At 37.3% G+C, this 13668-nt stretch overlaps 1 protein-coding gene across 3 annotated transcripts in view; it reads left to right on the top strand.

Moving 5' to 3' along the window:
* LOC133641787 (unconventional myosin-Va-like) overlaps window positions 1–13668 on the top strand; it is a 42995-nt gene that overhangs the window by 13561 nt on the left and 15766 nt on the right. For all 3 annotated transcript variants that reach the window (XM_062035797.1, XM_062035799.1, XM_062035800.1), the window contains 17 exons: window positions 654–779; window positions 1116–1199; window positions 1466–1582; window positions 1715–1812; window positions 1902–1988; window positions 2073–2181; window positions 2268–2479; window positions 2549–2705; window positions 3766–4005; window positions 10770–11018; window positions 11363–11456; window positions 11531–11673; window positions 11749–11874; window positions 12776–12901; window positions 12980–13024; window positions 13215–13442; window positions 13524–13591. In XM_062035797.1, coding sequence (XP_061891781.1) covers window positions 654–779; window positions 1116–1199; window positions 1466–1582; window positions 1715–1812; window positions 1902–1988; window positions 2073–2181; window positions 2268–2479; window positions 2549–2705; window positions 3766–4005; window positions 10770–11018; window positions 11363–11456; window positions 11531–11673; window positions 11749–11874; window positions 12776–12901; window positions 12980–13024; window positions 13215–13442; window positions 13524–13591 — 2309 coding nt within the window. The remainder of the gene's footprint in view (window positions 1–653; window positions 780–1115; window positions 1200–1465; window positions 1583–1714; window positions 1813–1901; window positions 1989–2072; window positions 2182–2267; window positions 2480–2548; window positions 2706–3765; window positions 4006–10769; window positions 11019–11362; window positions 11457–11530; window positions 11674–11748; window positions 11875–12775; window positions 12902–12979; window positions 13025–13214; window positions 13443–13523; window positions 13592–13668) is intronic.

The following is a 13668-nucleotide window of genomic DNA, read 5'->3' on the forward strand; positions in this document are numbered from 1 at the left end:
ATGTAGGTGCCATATTTAGCAGCAATATTAAATTACCATGGAAAGAAATACAGTTAAAATCTTTGGATAATTACAATTACATTTTCAAAAATGTTGACATTTGTTTTCAATATTAAAAATTAAAAAGTTAAACCAATGTATTATACAGACACACACGGTGAACTATTTCATAAATGTATTGTATGGTCCGCTTATTTTTTATTAATTGTGCTTATTATAACCTATAACTAATAAAAATGCCAGAATTAGTATTTCATGAAATATTTATATTGTTAAACATTCAACTTTGTAAGCAAATTAACTGCTTTCATTTTTACAGGGTCTTGTCAGCCTTTAAATTCTCTTTAGTTTTGATTTCCTGAAATAAATTAACTTTGCACACTATGCCAATTTATTGACATGCACTTGTATGTCACATGTGCTGCTACTGTGCAATGATCAATCTCTACTCTCAGATGATCTCTGAATGAAAGGTAACCAACCTCCCTCAAACTATTAAGAACATACAATATTAAGCCCTTGGCAGAGGTCTGCACTTCCTTTGCGCTCTTGTTTTTATAAGTATTTTCCACAGGAGGAGCCTGCCCATGTTTGTCAAGAGCAGATACAGAGTAAGGCGGGAGGTGATTGGTCATTTCTGCGTGTTTCCATAGATGCCCCAAGGCTCTGATGGCTCATGGTCCCAGAAAATGTACAACACCCTGTTGAAGCAGAAAGATCACTTTGATAAACCCAGGTTATCAAACACAGCTTTCATCATCCACCACTTTGCAGACAAGGTACTTAGGGACACTTCTCATTTGCGCGTGCTAACTACTTAGACACGAAATAAAACATTCTGTTAATTCATTTTGGAATCCTTTTCTAAAAATTGTTCCATACATTGCATCATTTCCCCTTTGCAGAATAAACAGAGTTGGCATGAAAGGATGACTCAAACGTTCTAATGAGAAGAGTGCCATTTAGTTCTATTGCCAATGGCAACATTTACTGTGTTCACCATAATATTTGTTTGTATTATGCGAGTATTTCGTCTGCCAATTTCAGCATGGTTATTATTATGACCTTTGCTCTTTTTCCACCCCAAACTGTGTGACGTGGTTCTTTGTGCCCAGGTGGAGTACCAGTGCGACGGCTTCCTGGAGAAAAACAAGGACACAGTCAATGAGGAGCAAATACATGTGTTGCAAAACAGCAAGGTGATCATTTTGAAGCCGCTGATGTGGTGTACAATGTACAATTTCCGTTCTCATATTTGCAATGAATGCACAACCTTAAATCAAATGACGTCTTGTCAATACCTATTCAGCTGAGGGTTTAGTTTGAAATTAGTTGTATTGGGTACACACCCTGGCATTGTTCTGCCAGCACTATTGCAGGAAATACTACACAGTACACCCATACGTAAGTACAAAACTCTGCCATCTAGTGGGCAAACAAAAATAGCTTCTTTTTTTTCCTGCAGTTTGATTTCTTGCTGAAGCTGTTTGAGGGTAATGAAAAAACAACCAGTTCCTCCAAAAGCATTACTGGAAAATCTGGTCGCTCACAAAGAGGTAATAAGAAGACGGTGGGAATGCAGGTGAGGTCAGACAGAGACTATAATAAATAGTTCATTTTCAATTTTCAAAAGGGAAAACTGTTACTGAAAATGTTTTTATTTTAACATATTTTTTGTGTTGTTTATCGCCCCTTCCTATTCAACTTTTCTCAGTTTCGACAATCTCTACATTTACTGATGGACACACTTAATGCTACTACTCCTCACTATGTACGCTGCATTAAACCAAATGACCATAAAAAGCCATTCAGGTAAATAGGACCCTTTTGCTCTTGGAATGGAAACAAAATGGCTGCATAGAAATGTAACTCTCTTGTGATGTGTTTTATATTACATTAAGCTTGGACCCTGTGAGGGCAGTGCAGCAGCTGCGAGCTTGTGGCATCCTCGAAACAATCCGAATTTCAGCAGCAGGATTCCCATCCAGGTAGCTTCTTAGTAGCTCTGTTTGTGAAAACGAGACCCAGAAATAAGTTTTCAACGAATGGACCTCTTTTTATGAATGTCGCAGATGGACTTATCAGGAATTCTTCAGTCGTTATCGGGTCCTCATGAAGCAAAAGGATGTCCTCCCTGACGGAAAAGAGACCTGCAGAAATGTCCTAAAGAAGCTCATCCAGGTGTGAATTATCATGGAACTTCCTTCCCATGTTTTATATCATTTACTGTATAAATATCATAAATGCTATGTTGTTTTGGTTCTCAGGACCAGAACCTGTATCAGTTTGGTAAAAATAAGATCTTCTTCAGAGCTGGCCAAGTGGCCTTCTTGGAGAAGCTACGCTCTGAGCAGCTGCGTAGGGCTTGTGTCAGCATCCAGAAGACTATACGCTGTTGGTTGGCACGTAAAAAATACCTGAGGATGAAACAATCTGCCATCACCATACAGAGACATGTGCGGGGTCACCAGGCACGCTGGTGAGCCAAGAGATTAACAACAAGCTAAATATTAAGAAAGTGATTCAAAATGGTCCTTTGTGATTGCAGTTATGTTAATTGTCTGCGGAGAACAAGAGCGGCTGTTGTCATTCAGCGCAATGTTCGAATGTGGGCGGCAAGGGAACGCTACCGCAAACTACGCTCTGCATCTATTGTCATTCAGTGCTTCTTCAGGACATATGCAGCCAGAAAGCTCTACTATAAGGTAATCGAATTGATCAAACAATATCATCATTCAAAACTGTACACTTTGATGAAAATGTCAGTTGATGATTAAAACAATTACAAAAATGACATTAAAACAATCAAACCTAATTAAACAATGCAAGGTTTGACAACGTACTGTATGGACAGAAGTATTAAGACTAGAGCTGTCAATTTTAACGACTTAACACGTGATTAATCACAAAAAAATATTGCATTAATCATGTATAAACACAGATTATTCACACATTTTATTTTGACCATCCACGCTCTTTTACCTGAACTGTGGATGACCTGAAAGACGTCAAAGGTTGTTATATGGTCAATGCATACACCACCGCAAAGATGAGTGAGGAGACCCCGACTGTTACCAAGTTTTGAACAAAAAATGACTTGTATTCAAGTAAAACATTTAAAGATGTTCCTGTATGACATTCTGACAATAAAATTGCATTTGTGTCCAAATATTAGGCTATATCATTTAAATTATGCAAGCGAGTAATAACCTAATAATCATAATTAATCCAAATTCAAAAGTGTGGTTAATCTGATTTAAAAAAAAAAATTATAATTTGACAGCACTAATTAAGACCAACTTCATCAATTCACTATTCAAAATTTGGCACTTATATTAAGTAGTTACCTACAATTTGATGCTTCCTACTTTACCGAAGTATGGAAGGCCATTTCCTGTTCAAGCATTATTGTGCACCGGTGCACAACAAGCTTGGTGTTGACTGGCCAGCACAAGGCTTTGACCTCAACCCTGTCAAACACCATTGGCATGACCTTCATCAGTGACGGCGAGCCAGACCTTCTTTAAGGTCCAGGGTGATCTCTGACCTCACAAATGACGCTTTGCAGAATCTATTAGGAATTCTTCCCAAAATAGCGGAAGTTATAAGGGAGTGGACTATTGACTCATCTTGTATCCATTTTTTAGACTTAGACAAACTAATGATCCTCTAGGGAAATTGTTACTTCACGTTGCTCTTGTGTCCCAATCCTCATGTAGTTAGTTGTGTCAAAGTTTTGAGGTTTGCCTTGTCATCTCTTCCCAGTTGGTGTATGAGCAAAAGGCTTTAGTTATTCAGAAGTGGGCAAAAGGCTGGCTGGCCAGGAAGCATTATCAACGCACTCGGGCCGACATCATCCTGCTGCAGAGCTGTGTGCGACGCATGATGGCCAAGAAAGAACTGAAGAGGCTCAAAGTAGACGCGCGCTCTGTGGAACATTTCAAGGATCTCAACGTTGGCATGGAGAACAAGATTATGCAGTTGCAACACAAGATAGACGAGCAGGTGAGAGTTTTAGTATTATATTATTATAGTATTAAATTGTATGATGGGATAGCAGAGCTGATCACAATGGATTGGGGAAATATTGTCGAGAGTCACAACAAGGGATTTTGTGGTTTGTGCCTTGCTTGTTCTCCCCGTGACTGCGTGGGTTCCCTCCGGGTACTCCGGCTTCCTCCCACCTCCAAAAACATGCACCTGGGATAGGTTGATTGGCAACACTAAATTAGCCCTAGTGTGTGAATGTGAGTGTGAATGTTGTCTGTCTATCTGTGTTGGCCCTGTGATGAGGTGGCGACTTGTCCAGGGTGTACCCCGCCTTCCGCCCGAATGCAGCTGAGATAGGCTCCAGCACCCCCCGCGACCCCGAACGGGACAAGCGGTAGAAAATGGATGGATGGATGGATGCCTTCCTTAGAAGCACCTCGCGAGTGCGAAGGAAGTAAGCTATTATCCATCTAGCAACCAGATTGAACTTCCTGTAGTCGGTCCTTTTTTAAATTACAGCGGTACCTCGACCTACGAGCGCATTACGTCCGTAACTCGGAATACTCGTATTTTAAAGCAGTCCCGCCCATTGAAATTAGTTAGAATGAATGTAATCCTTGCTTGACCCTCCCAAAATAACACAATTTTAATATGTAACATCCATCCATCCATTTTTTTTACCGCTTGTCCCTCTCGGTGTCGCGGGAGGAGGCTGGAGCTTGTCCCAGCTGCACTGCCTTTTAAAAACCCAAACATACTGTTAAGATAGGAAATATTGTTTGAAAAACAATACAATAGTAATACAAACAAGTACGGAACATTAAAAAACTGTAGTTTTATGAATTTGTAACAGGGTAGATAGGTAATGCAAAATTCCCACGGCCAGCATGCACATTAACGATGCATCATGGGGGGCGGCATGGCGTAGTGGGTAGAGCGCCCGTGTCAGAAACCTGAGGGTTGCAGGTTCGCTCCCCGCCTCTTACCATGCCGTTGTGTCCTTGGGCAGGACACTTCACCCTTGCCCCCGGTGCCGCTCACACTGGTGAATGAATGTTGAATGAATGATAGGTGGTGGTCGGAGGGGCCGTAGGCGCAAATTGGCAGCCACACTTCCGTCAGTCTACCCCAGGGCAGCTGTGGCTACGAAAGTAGCTTACCACCACCAGATGTGAATGAATGATGGGTTTTTAACATGTAAAGCGACTTTGGGTACTTAGAAAAGCGCTATATAAATCCCAGTTATTATTATTATTATTATCACCTGTATTTTGTAATGATATTTGATTAGTATTAGAACCGGCCCGCAGGCCACAGCCCCCTGCAGCTGTTTTGCACGCACCAATACTCCATCAGTGTTGGCGCTAGGAATTTTCAAAATGGGGTCCCAGGGACCCCATCAAGTCATGAAAATGGGTCCCACAGTAAATTTTTGGGGTCCCACTTTTGTGTAACCGTTTTGAATGAATGAATGAAATAAGTTTATTTCGGTCATATGATCAACCATTAACCATTTTGTGTGACAGTACAGTACAAATTATACATATATAACAATCATACACATTTACACACAAAAAGAAAAGAAAAGAAAAAGCATGACCGAAAAAGGAATAGGCTGAAGCCAAAGCTTATATTTGCCTATCCTATACCTTCACTGAAAATAAGATTACCTGGAACATCAACATTAAAAAGAAAAAGAAAATCAATGGGATGAAAGTAATCGTTGCTATATTTTATAATTTTAAATTATTTCACCTTTCAATGTTTTCTTAAACCTTAACAAAGAAGTACATGTCTTCAACTCATCACTGAGCTTGTTCCACCATTTAACTCCTAAAACTGAAATACATTTGTATTTTGTATTTGTTCTTGCTTTACATATTTCGAAAACCAATATCCCCCGTAAAGTATAGTTTTCTCCTCTTAATTGAAATAACCTAAGAATACAAGCTGGAAGGCTGTTGTTCTTTACTCGAAACATAATTTCCATTGTTTTTAAAAACACAATATCTGAAAATTTTAACACATTAGAACTTATAAATAATGGATTGGTATGTTCATAGTAGCGCGCTTTGTGTATTATTCTAATGACCCTTTTTTGAAGTTTAATTATTGGGTCTACGTTTGTTTTATAAACATTTCCCCAAACTTCAACACAATATGTTAAATATGGACAAATAAAAGAATAATATAACATATGCAAACATTTCTTATTCAGCATGTGTTTTACTTTATAAAGAATAGCAATGGATTTGGATATTTTTCCCTTTATATATTCGATATGCGGTTTCCAACATAATTTATGATCAATTATTACTCCCAAGAATTTAGTTTCATATACTCTATCAATTTCCACTTGATGTAATTTTAATTTTGCTTCACAGTTTGTCCTTGCACCACTAAACACCATAAACTTAGTTTTCTTATCATTTAATGATAACTTATTAATATCAAACCATTTTTTTAGCTGAATCAACTCAACCTCTATTATCCTCAACACTTCCTTCAAGTCTTCTCCTGAACAATATACATTTGTATCATCTGCAAACATAATACATTTCAATTTATTAGACACTGAACAAATATCATTTAAATATAGTATAAATAACTTGGGTCCCAATACCGAGCCTTGTGGCACCCCACAAGTTACTCTTCTTGGCTGTGATTTAGTCTTATTAATTTCCACATATTGAGATCTATTGCTTAAATAACTACTTAACCACTGTTGTGAAACACCTCTTATGCCATAATTTTCCAATTTTTGCAGAAGTAAGGAATGATCGATTGTGTCAAAAGCTTTACATAAGTCAATAAATACTCCAACGGTGTGTTGTTTCTTTTCTATTGCTGTAGCTACGTTTTCTACAAAGTCCATCACTGCTAGGGATGTAGATCGATTACTCCTGAACCCATACTGCTGATCATTCAGTAGCTCATGTTTGTCAATGAACTGATCAAGTCTATTTACAAATAATTTCTCAAGAATTTTTGCAAATTGAGGTAGTAGAGACACAGGTCTATAATTTGAGACCATGTGTTTATCACCATTTTTATAAATTGGAATAACTTTAGCAATTTTCATTTTGTCAGGAAAAGTTCCAGTTGATAAAGATTTATTACATATATAAGTAAACGGCTTCAGGACACAATCCACCACTTCTTTATCAAGTGACATATCCACGTTGTTACCATCGACAGATTTTTTGTTTTTAAACTTTCTGACCACTTCTAACACATCACTTTCACAAACTCCGCCAAGAAACATTGAATTTTTAATGTCAGATACACGCTTTAACTTTTTCTCATCATTCATATTAAAATTTATATTTTTTGCCAAATTTGGGCCAACATTCACAAAAAACTTATTGAATTCCTCAGCTATTTCTTCTATATTTTCAATAATTGAGTTGTCATCTTTTACCAGATAAGCTGTAAAATCCTTTTTGCTAGATTTATTAATCATTGTATTAAGCACATTCCAGGTTTCAATTATATTATTTTTATGTTTATGCAGCAATTGTTCATAATAGTTTTTTTGTTGCAGCCTCATGATACATGTCAATCTGTTTTTATACTTTTTATATTTGTCCTCATTTTCTGTTGTTCGATGCTTAATAAATTCCTTGTAAAGCCTTTTTTTTTTTTTTACAGGCTTTTACTAAACCCCCTGTTATCCATGGTTTCTCCCTCTTTTTAGTATTTTGCTTATATTCTCTCAATGGACAATGATGGTCATAAAGTGTCAGAAATATATCCAGGAATGTATCGTATGCTTCATTAGTGTCCTCCACAAAAACATTTTGCCAATCCTGATTTAAAAGATCAGCCTTGAATGCCTTAACTGATTCTGGTGATTTTATTCTAACAAAGTTATTTATTTGTCTTTTTGTTTGTAAGTTTGTCTCCTTGTTCATTTGCATCACTGTAAAGACAGGCAAGTGATCACTTACATCAGTCACTAAGAGTCCACTTTTTCTATTCCCATCAAATACATTTATAAAAATATTGTCAATCAGTGTTAAGCTGTCCTTTGTTATTCTGCTAGGTTTTACAATTAGTGGAAAGAAACTCAAGCTGAACATAAGATTAACAAAATCAGTGGTTTTCATGTGATCATTAAATTTCATCAAATCAATGTTGAAGTCACCACAAATCAAGATCACCTTATCATTATATCTTTCATATAACTCAAACATTTTCTTATTAAATTGATCAATGCATGATCCTGGAGTTCTATAAATACAACTAATTAATGTTTTTGGATCTTTCAACACTGATTTCAATAGTTACACATTCCATCAGATTGTCAATAGCAGTTGTCATGTCAGCAATCAGCCTACATTTGAGAGAGGACATCACAAACAATACAACACCCCCTCCCCTTTTGTTCATCCTGTTTTGCCAAAACATTTCATATCCCTCTAATCCATCCAGTAATTCCTTACTATCACTCAACCAAGTTTCTGAAATTGCTATTATGGTAAACCTTTGCTGTATTTGTTTAAGATACTCTTTAATTTTGGAAAAGTTACTGTAAAGACTCCTGCTGTTGAAATGAATCACAGAAAAGCCTTCCATTTTAACATTTGAATTAAACTGTTCGTCAGTATAATACTCACAATCCACATTAGAGTCCTGATAGAAGTGAATATCTGGGTCAATGTTATTTTCTAACTCATAGCATTTATGATCATGATAGTCAAAAGACTTGAATTTTGTGCAGCTCATTTGTTCTTCCATCATGTTGCTTGTCCACACTGTTTCTCTGCACACAGTACACAATAAACAAGGAACATTTCCCCACTATTCCACTTGTTTATCATCATCATCATCTTTTTCATTGATATTGTTCAAGTTCCTTCAAGTGTCTTGACCACTAATACCCTTGCTTGTTCTGGTGGACCATTCAATCTAATCATTACTTTACAGTTCCTTGTCCATGTGTCCTGGATTCGCTTTCCCTTTTTCAAGATCCTGGCTTGTCTTGCAATTTCTGCGTTTCTCTTTGTGAGATGCTCATTTACATATACTCCTGTGCCTTTCAAATTTTTTCCCAGTTTAAGCATTTCAATTTTATGTTTTCTACTCACAAAACGGATGATGATGTTGGATCTGTTGTTTTGTTTCAGTGGAATGGTGTGGCATGCAGCTATACTTGAACTGCATACAGGAATTCCTTTGTTATTGAAGAATTTGATGACTTGCTGCTCAAGTGTGTGCAGTTCACCTCTTGGGGCACCTTCTCCCTCCTTGTCACCTGCTGTGATCCTTGCATAGGAGCGGTGGCTTGTCTCAAGCCCAGAAATCACCAGGTCATCCATCCTCGAGTACTGCTCTAGATCGTCCACTCTTCTTTCAAGTTCTTCAATCTTCTTGTCTTTGTCTTTGATAATTGCCTTCAGCTGCTTAATTTCATCAATTAAGTCCAGAAGGCCCGTTTGCTGTTTTGCTACTTTACTCAGTTCCTCTGACATGAAATTCAGAGACTTTTTCACCTCTTCCATTTCTTCTGCTAACTTCTTAGTCGCCATTGTTTAGTGAGGAAAAGTACTTTTAGAATCCAGTTGATCTTTCAAAATACTTTCTGATTCCAGGCAATCCAGTATTGATGGCGTGTCAATGCATTGGAGCACATGTCATCAAAAAGTCTCCAACAAGTCCAAAATCACAAAAATGATCCGGCAGTTTGATGTTTATCTTCCTTATAAACATGAAGATGTTGCTCTGCTGGATGGATGTGAACTTATTTTCAAGCTTTTTCATGAACTGTTGGAGCTGTGTCACTCAGTGCATCTAGCCGGCAGCCATCTTGTATCATTTGAAAACAAATGATATATGTATGCATTATCCTGTTATATCTCACATTCTATATTGTGTTTTTGAAAAAGGTTGTCATAAACGTTACTTAATTTATTTTAAGAAATAATACAAAAGAAAAAAAATGTTTATGCATCCCCAAAAGGGACAAGCGGTAGAAAATGGATGGATGGATGTAAATTCATTCAGTTATAAACATTCATTCACTTTCTTCTTTCCTTCATGGATCTAAACTTTACCCCTGCCGGTATTTTTTTCTGTATGTCTATTGTAATATTTTCAGATTGTGTTTGTTCTATTTTTGGCCAAAGTAAGACAAAGCAAACAATCGGAAGTTGTCTTTATTTTTTAGTTTTAAAGCCATGATTTTCATAATCCGGCACGTGTGTGCACAGATTTTTGTCCATGCGGCCCCTGAGCTAAAATGAGTTTGACACCCCAAGCCAATGCTAGCATGTTAGACTGGATGATTTCTGACCGATCTTATGGTCTTCCTTGTAGCATTAGCTACGGCATCTAGCTGCTCGTAACTTAAATTATCTTCACAATTTAAAGCATAAAAGAACTTCAGAGACACCTCGTATCTCAAAATACCCGTAAGTTAAGGTACTCGTAAATTGAGGTATTTAATGTCAGTGAATATTTGAGTTTGCAGCCTATTGAGTTTGCAAAATGTAGTCATGCAATTTAGTGCATGAAATTTGCCAGAACTATTGGGAACGCAGCTCAATAAATTGTTTTATAAATGCCTCACAATCCCCCCCAAGCGTTTAATTTATGCCGTAGGTCACCCGGTAGCAGCCACAGTATCCCTTATTTTCCCACCCTGAATGATGTAAAATATGTGCGTGAAATACCGATGTCTCCCGTAAGAAAAACAGAGAAAACTTGGTTTGAAACGCGGCGTAATCGGGTGTTGTCGTCACATCACATGCACACCATGTGTTTGCATGCCCCTGCAGCACAAAGAAGTCAGCGAGCTCGGCGAGAGACTGAATGCTGCAGCAAAGACCCAAGCAATGGAGCAAGAACGACACTGCAAAGAGATAGAAAACCTTCATAGATCTGAGCAGCAGGCCCAAGCTGAGGCGAAGACGCTCCCCTCGCTTCTGGAGCAGCTCTCCTTTCTTCAACAGGAGCTGGAGAACACTCGCAGAGAGAAGGAAGTCCTGGAAGATCAGAGAAAGATTGATAAGGCGCAAACACAACTGGTAAGCCTGCCACTGCAAACTTTAGTTGAGTTGTATTGCATGTTATGATTGTCATTGATTAGTTACGTAATTGTTTGTGCACCCAGAATTCAATGGGGAATCCACTGAATGTTGTCATAGTCTTTAGCCTCAACTGAACAGTTTGCTTCAGAAATTTTAGCCAATGTAATTAACATGATAATATTACCAAATATATATATATATTATCAAAGTATTATTGTTATAATGTTTATAACAGTAATTAAATATTTCACTTTTGAGGTAATATGTTCAAGATTTAACACGTCATGTTTCATGAATTATAATTTCTATGTTTTTGTTTGTCTCCTTCCTTTTACTTTCAGGTGGTGGAGGAGCTGAATAATAAGAACAGCTTGTTGAGCAATGAAAAAAAGGACCTTGACAAGCTCATCCAAGAACAAACCCAACAATTGACAGGTAATCTATAAACAATCGGTGTTGTTTACCAGAAAATACCTTTTAAATTAAGTAAAACAAAACTGTGTTGTCAGACATTAAAGGCCAGATGGAAAACAAGGAACAACTAGAGAAAGAATTAATAGAAGAACGCTCCCGGTACCACAGGCTGTCAAATGAACATCTGCATCTTGAGGAGCTACATAAAGACCTGAAGGAAGAACTGGAAGTCAGAATTGTAATGAATATTGATGTGTGGTTTGTGTTTCTTACAATAGAAAAACTTAACTGTTCTTTTTTCCTCATTTTTTAGAGTTCAAGGAAGGAACAATGGTCACCAAGAAGTCAGAAGCCAGAATCGGACTACAGCAGTAAATCTGCTGAATGTAGTCCCATTTTAGGCTCAACTAATGGACAGACCAGCACAGTGGACAAAGAGGTATTGAAGAATTTAACGTGTACTTATCTTCAAAACGTTGATGTACGTTTACGGTTATAATTCAGCTGCACACCATCCAATCAGTCTTTTAACATTTGCATAAATGTCAGCAGAATTTACCTTTTTGAAATAATAAACAGCAGCGAGCACTTTCCATCAGTACAAGCATCAATATTGTATACATGTTCGAAATAAATTTCAACCAACCACAATGTGGTATGCCTTGGATGATATTTAATTGTTTAAATTTATTTGGGCTGTTTGTAACATTTACAGAGATGCCTAGGGTGCGCTAACTTTCAATGTATTTTAAGCATTATATTCCACCCTCTTATATCTTCCAGGACGTAATGAGGTAACTGCGTACGTATGCAACATGTGCACGCGCTTTAACTTTGGGTGTTGTTAGCTAATAATATCAATTTGGATAGTTTGCATTAGATTTTAGTGAATGTATATTCTATCATGACAACAACATGACTGTTTGTTGCTTCTCTTGGCCTGCTTTTGTGTGTGCGCACGCACTCCCTGCGTGTACGTGTTGGTAAACAAATTTATTACATAAACTTAGTAATTCTGAAAAATATAGACAGTTTTAAAACAAATGTGTTCGGTTAAACCACTAATAGTAACATAAGCTAGCCGGTGATGTCGTCATATTTTTTGTTTTGAAAAATGTAACTAGGATCAAATTGCAAACAGCCCCTTTAATTATTTATATCATTTTTGATGCAAGTTGAAAGATCAAAATCTAGATGTTGGTAATTTGTTTAGATATTTTGGCCATCCACTTCACTGGCCTACTTTTTGAACTTTTTTTTCCTGAAAATGTTTTTCTCTCTTTATTTCTCTTTTTTTCTTTTTTAAACCACCTGGACTACTGATTTTTTGTGTTTTTTAGGTTGAGACACCCTCGACTGTAGACCTGCCACTCATTTTGAAGCTTCAGAGAAGAGTTCGAGAATTGGAAAGGGAAAAACAGTCGCTACAGCGGCAGTTAGACGAGAAGGAAGCCCAAGAGGAAAATGTAAGTCCTCATCACTTTTTTAGGTTGCTTTCATTCATATTTGCGGTTTTTACATTTCCTGTGTATTTTTCAATAAAGTATGCAGAGGAGGAGAGGACAGAGCTGGATTTGGAGACACTGAAGGTATAACATTAAATAAAAAGTCCATATAAAGCTAAACATACATTTTGTGTAACAGTCAGTAGTAGAATCCCAAAAAAGGATAGAATGGTATGAAAAGAATGTCATAAAAACATGTATTGTATATCAAAATTCTGAACAAAAGACTTAAACAATAGATGCAAAAACATATGTTTTGTTTTATTTAATTTAGCGTCAAGAGCTGGAATCTGAAAACAAGAAGTTAAAGCAGGACTTAAGCACACTGCGCAAGTCTCTGACCAGCGAAAACAGCGAACTGATGCCCCCCGCTGTGGGCTCTACAACTTACGGCATACTGCTGGAACAACTAACCTCTTCCAATGAAGAGCTGGAGATGCGAAAAGAGGAAGTGCTTCTTCTCCAGTCACACTTAGTGCGCCAAGACGCTATGAAATACAAAGTAATAGAATTGAGTTAACTCGAATGGTATTTAAATATTTGCTGCGTTCCTTAATTTTTGCTTATGAACTGCCACCTGCAGGATTCGGCAATCGGAGAGGGTGTGAAATTAGAACTTGGTGACCTACCCTCATTCCAAGATCTTGATAGGTAAAACCACGTGCCTCTTTACCTTAAATTTAACCAACGCTGGCAAAAAAGTGGTAATTTATGATATTTTACTCCTA

Source organism: Entelurus aequoreus, linkage group LG24 (genome assembly GCF_033978785.1).
Source record: "Entelurus aequoreus isolate RoL-2023_Sb linkage group LG24, RoL_Eaeq_v1.1, whole genome shotgun sequence".
In the NCBI taxonomy this organism is placed as follows: Eukaryota; Metazoa; Chordata; class Actinopteri; order Syngnathiformes; family Syngnathidae; genus Entelurus; species Entelurus aequoreus.